This window comes from Hippocampus guttulatus, chromosome 11 (assembly GCF_054856545.1).
Source record: "Hippocampus guttulatus isolate MCC_2025c chromosome 11, RoL_Hgut_1.0, whole genome shotgun sequence".
NCBI lineage: Eukaryota > Metazoa > Chordata > Actinopteri > Syngnathiformes > Syngnathidae > Hippocampus > Hippocampus guttulatus.
In genome coordinates, this window is record NC_141271.1 from 6,537,758 (window position 1) to 6,543,757 (window position 6,000).

Consider the following 6,000-nt stretch of genomic DNA (forward strand, 5'->3'; position numbering starts at 1 on the left):
GGCACTGATGTACCCATGACATGGTTAAATGTTACTTCATAGGCTACTGCAAAGTTGAAATTTGCACAAAACCTTCCCATGGTCACAAAGAAATTCCCTAAAAACAAATATTCACACACAGATTTCCTTTTAACTCAAACTAACTTCACAATTTGCTCATTTGGAGATTCATTATGCTGCAATCTTTTCCCATGTGAAATAACTTTCAACGGAGCGTGGAGCAGATTTCGGTTGCAATGACAAAAGTTGAGTATGGGATATGTGAGTGACATTTTTCAGTTGTAAAGGAAGACACTCATCTGGAAAATGAAAGTGAAAAATCAATGACACGAAGCCTGTCCTACCCTTGTCCCAGTTAGTCTTGTTTATTGCCGTGGGAAAGCACATGAGCAGTAAGCCGCAAATCTCAAATCCCCCCCACCCCTCAAGCTGACCTGCATTTGCCTTCGCAGTGTAGGACCTGCGGCAGCTTTTTAGGGCAGCAAAGCACGGCACATTAAACAGGGTACATCCACTTGTGTTACACCCGGCCTGCCCCAATTTTGGCAGCTTTTATTGGTTTCACTCTGGGGGCAGGGGAGTGCGAGAAGAGAGGTCACATGCGGCAGCTTCAGTAGGGAAGTCCATACTTCCATCTCCCCAGCCAATTCTAACTCTTCCAGAGGCGTTCCCAGGCTAGCCGCGAGACTTTGTCTCTCCAGCATGTCCTCGGACATTCCCGGGAGCCTTCTGCCGGTGGGACATGCCCAGAACACCTCACCATGGAGGCGTCCAGGAACCAGATGCTCAAGCCACCCCACCTGGGTCTTCTCAACATGGAGGCAGTGGCTCAACTCTTGAGTCCCTCCCGGATGACCCAACATCTCACCCTATCTCACACACAGCAGATGCTGCACTGATCCCCCTGTTGATCTCCCATAGATACCGTTGATAGATAAATAGACTCTATGTACACACACTGACATACCCTCATTTTGAACTATTGATTACCGTTCCCATCAGTTCCCACACATCTGCAATGCTCACCCTTGAATCCACTTTTAGCATCTGTGCCTTTTAGGTTTCCAACTTCACCCACTTGTGTACACGTGTGTTGTCCTTCTAGCTTTGTGGGCACCGCCCCTTCCATCTCATATTATGCTTTGAATATATATTTTTTGTTTATTTAGTGCATGTGTGTGTGTGTGTGCGCGCGCGTGCGTGCGCGCATGTTCCTAAAGTTATCGTTCTGCCTAGCTAGCTTTACTTGGTTAATCCCGCTGCCAGCCTCCCATCTCCATCTCTCTGCATCAGAACATCCAGGGGGATTTGGTTGCCATTAAGAGATGGCTTTTTGTTGTGTGTGTGTGTGTGTGTGTATGTGTGTCCCAGACACACATTGCAAGAGTGGGAGGCTCAGAATGCTGAAAGGCTTTTACTGGGAAATTGACAGAGGCTGGCGGCAGACCGGCAAGCTGAAGATGCACAAGGGATGCACAACATGGAAGCGCAGATGTTTGTATGGATGGCGACATGGATGCAACCGTCAGAAAAGATCTACAGGTAGCATCGCCTGCGTGTCTTGAAATCCTTCATGATGTCAGATTTTTCCTGCAAAGTAGGAAGGTGCAGCTACTTTTGTTGTCATTGTTTTTGTTTTTTTTGTTTTTAATTTGTGGTCATTCCAGTTGATTGTTGTCTTTCTTCCATGTGATTTCAGAGCTGCATTAATCCTGGCATCTCCCTGATGACAGCCAACAGTAATGACGTTCATTGCTTTCACTGGTCAGTTTAATGAAAATGATTCATTTATAGTGCACAGAATTTTACACATTTATGGGGTTCTATATTTTTCGAGGCTTGATTTGTTTTTGAAATTGCATGGCGGGCCGCATTTGGCCCACGGGCTGTAGGTTTCCCACCAGTGATGAAGAACGTTTGCCTTCATTCCACAGCGCGTGATTAAGCTAAGAGGTGGAACAGAATGAAATCCCCGTTGATACATACAGTGACAGTCGCTATTGTGGTGTGGCTAATATCAAACTCAGATTTTTGTTTTTAATAACCGTCACCATTACATCAACACACTTTTGGACACGAGAGAGCTGTCAGTGACATCATTTGCACTTTTTAGACTTTTCAAGGGTAAAAGATTTACAGAGGGCGGCCCATTGGTCCAGTGGTTAGCGCGTCAACCTCACAGTGCGGAGGTTCAATTCCAGCTCTGGCCTCCCTGTGTGGAGTTTGCATTTTCTCCCCGGGCCTGCGTGGGTTTTCTCTGGGTGCTCCGGTTTCCTCCCACATTCCAAAAACATGCATGACAGGCTGATGGAGCACTCGAAATTGTCCCTCGGTGTGAGTGAGGGCGTGTATGGTTGTTCGTCTCTGTGTGCCCTGTGATTGGCTGGCAACCGATTCAGGGTGTCCCACACCTACTGCCCGAAGACGGCTGGAATAGGCTCCAGCACCCCCTGCGACCCTTGTGCGGATAAAGCGGTTCAGAAAATGGATGGAGGGAAGATTTACCGGTACTTAAAAACATCAATAAGAATTGCTTTGAGGGTTTTGTAATTCGCTTAACATTTTATAGAGCAGGGAACTGCAGTGTTTTCTACAATCTTGTATATGGGTGACTTATTGTAAATGCAGGTCAGAATTCTCACTTACTTGTCCATCCATCCATGATCTGATTGGCTTTATCTTCGCGAGGGTCGCGGGCGCGCTGCAGCCTATCCCAGCTGTCTTCGGGCAGTGTAGGCGGGGTATGCCCTGAACTGGTTGCCAGCCAATCGCAGAGGACTTCCTTAAACCTACCTACTGCATGTAGGCCGCTAGCTACTATTGATCCAGTGGAACATTCTGGCCACTAATTCCACAAATTTCCATAAAACACAGACCATGTTTTTAACAGTGTCATTTTTCTTAGAAGTTAAGACTTTCATACTAAAAGTAATTTTATGTGTGCAGCATTTGAGGTAACATTGCGGATTTGACATTGGTGTCATCCTCAGTCTCACTGCTGATCCTGCTGCCTCCGGCGGCACTGACCCGCTGGGCGTGCCCTCGAGCCTGTCCGCAGTCCTGTTCCTGCACACAAGAGAAGAGCTGCAGCGTGCTGTGCGACCGCTCGGGCCTCTCTGAGCTGCCCAGAGAGTTTCCCTGCGAGGCCTCAGCCATCAACCTGGACAAGAACAGACTCAAGTTCCTGTCGGAACGGGCCTTTGGTACCCTTCCATCCCTCAAGTCCCTCTCGCTGGACCACAACAACATCTCCTTCATCACCCCTGGAGCCTTCAAGGTCAGCATGGACCGTTCAAAATGATTATTTGCCCACTTTGCAGTATGAAACCCTGTCATCAGCTAGCTTACTTAGCACAGCTCTGCCTCACAAAACATACTACTCCAGACTCATTTGACTGTTAATTGCTCTTGAAGACCTCCTATTGCGGTCACAGGGTCCCTAATTAAATTTTGCCTTGGGCCTGCTCTCAATCGTTGTGGAACGATTCCAAACCTTTTTTTGCTCAGGGTCTCTCCAACCTGGTGGAACTGAAAATGGCGCACAACGAGTACATCAGCTACCTTCACACTCGGACCTTCACAGGCCTCAAGAAGCTGGTGCGCCTTGACCTGTCCGACTGCAACCTCTTCAACATCCCGGACCGCATCTTCATCGAGCAGACGGCGCTCAAGGAGTTGCTGTGCTTCCACAACAAGTTCCGCAGGATCCCCGGCGCCATCCGGGGTATGGAAAACCTGACCCACATCTACCTGGAGAGGAGCAAGATCGAGGCGGTGGCCTACAATTCACTGCTGGGCCTGGGCAGCCTCAAGTAAGTCTGGCTTGGAACAGGCTCATGTCATGGTTGGGATCACAAACAGTGCAACTACTTTACCAACTGTCTTGACTTCGCCATAGTCGGACGTGGCAAATCCAGGTCGAGGAATTAAAAACCTCTTCCACCATTTGGCTTCAGCTGCAGAATTCTGAATGAGAAGCAGCTGGGTAGGGGTTCACGAGGACCAGACCCGGAGACCCCTGGATTATGGTTGAGGGTGTTTCCCACTAATGAATTGCGATTGGACATTTGGGGATTCTAAACTAAACTTCAGATCCGAACCTAACTGGGTGGATATAAAAGTCACGCGAACCATTCTGATTTCTACAAATTAATTTTTCTTGAAACTCATGCAGATCTTGTATTTTTTGCACACGTTCTGAATTTTGTAACAATTTTCCCCATATTTGTGTATGACCTCAGACATGGGGTGTGACTCTTTTAGTCCTTGAAGTTTTTGACTTATGTTCCCCTGTCATTGCAGGTACTTGAACCTCCAAGAGAACCGCATCAATGTCATCCACGACCAGGCCTTCCAGGACCTTGTGCGGCTGGAGAACTTCTACCTCAACGACAACCTGCTGTCCGATCTGCCGCGGCTCGCCTTCAAGGGCCTCAGCCGCCTCAAGATGCTCAACCTCGGTGGGAACCAGCTGACCAATGTCTCCAAAACCTGGTTCAGCGACCTGGTGGAGCTGGAGATCCTGTACCTGGACAGGAACCAGCTGGTGTACATTGAAGAAGGAACCTTCGAGAACTTAACCAGCCTGATCACGCTCCATTTGAACAGCAACAACCTCAGCACTCTCCCCTTCCCGGTGTTCCAGCCTATCTACTTCCTGGGTCGCCTCTACCTCTTTAGGAACCCCTGGGAATGTGACTGCTCCTTGGAATGGCTGAAGGAGTGGATGGAGAACTACAACCTGGTGCGGGACATCCCGTGCTCGTCACCGTCGTCGGTGGCAGGACTTGATCTGGGCGAGGTGCTCTTTGCCAAAGTGAACGGCACGTGCGTAGACCCCGCCGAACTGAACTTGACCACGGTGTCCTCAGAGGTGGCCTCCACCACAGAGAACCGCTTCAACAGCCTCATTTCCAGACTGCTGCAGCAGGAACTCCGGGAAGAGGCGGTCAACGGGACGGACGGTGCTCGCAACGGGACGCTGCCGGAAGCCGAGGACGGACAGCTCAGTGCCGGGGTCAGAGGGCAACACTGTCAAACGCAGATACCGGCTTTCTATTTTCTTGTGGCTTGGCTCATTTTCAGTTTGGATGAATGTTATTTTACATGAACGGGTGGAAGCTTTTGTAACTGCAATTGACACGAAGCTTCATGTATCATAATCTATATCAGTGGTCCCCAATGTTTTTTTGCCCTACGGTTTAATGTCAGACAATATTTTCAGGGACTGGCCTTTAAGGTGTGACGGATAAATACAACAAAATAATATGATATGACCTGCATGGAAACTGTGGTATTTTCATAACATAATAATAAACACGAATCATGACACGAGGAACGTCCTATCTGAACGCAATGCTCTCTGGTCGCGATGGTAACGTTTAAACGTGCCTTCAAAATAAGATACACTGCAAATACAAAGTGCATGAATAATACGACTCACCATCGGCTTGGTGCGTGGGAATCTCCCATTGAGATAAATCCGTATTTTAAGTAGGATCCCTGATACTGTCTATTAAATGTAGCCTTCTTTTTCATGAAAGACTTGGGCTTCTCTTCTGTCTCCTGGCTGGGCCTTTTCCCTTTCCCCAAAACGTTTGTTTTTACTCATTTTTTTTTCCGTGGCTCGGCGGTCTATAGGATAGATAAACTCTTTACACAAGGGAAGTCGTCCTCTAAAAGCCACGAGGAAGATCTTGATTTCATTAGTAGGATTAGGGTTTAATCCTACTAATGAAATCATCCATCCATCCATTTTCCGAACCGCTTGATCCTCACTAGGGTCGCGGGGGGTGCTGGAGCCTATCCCAGCCATCTCCGGGCAGCAGGCGGGGGACACCCTGAATCAGTTGCCAGCCAATCGCAGCTAATGAAATCAAGATCTTCTAAATGTCAGTGTTAGCGCTAAAGGCTCGAAGATCAAGTTTATAGTTTGGGCTGGGGGTTATACTGCAATATGGGATAGGCACTTTATGGTGAGGGTCAGTTTTATCATCCTCG

At 48.2% G+C, this 6,000-nt stretch overlaps 1 protein-coding gene across 2 annotated transcripts; it reads left to right on the top strand.

Annotated features, from left to right (window-relative positions):
- Nucleotides 1–1,351: 1,351 nt before the first annotated feature.
- On the top strand, nt 1,352–5,331 carry nyx (nyctalopin). 2 transcript variants are annotated; one of them, XM_086123863.1, is made up of 5 exons: nt 1,352–1,605; nt 1,700–1,764; nt 2,991–3,277; nt 3,508–3,812; nt 4,303–5,331. In XM_086123863.1, exons 2-5 carry the CDS (start codon nt 1,743–1,745, stop codon nt 5,108–5,110), a joined length of 1,422 nt encoding a protein of 473 aa, XP_085979989.1. In that variant the 5' UTR covers nt 1,352–1,605; nt 1,700–1,742; the 3' UTR covers nt 5,111–5,331. The 2 variants fall into 2 exon arrangements, with proteins under 2 accessions (XP_085979989.1, XP_085979988.1); XM_086123862.1 differs by having other exon boundaries at nt 1,352–1,542.
- The last annotated feature ends 669 nt before the right edge of the window (nt 5,332–6,000 follow it).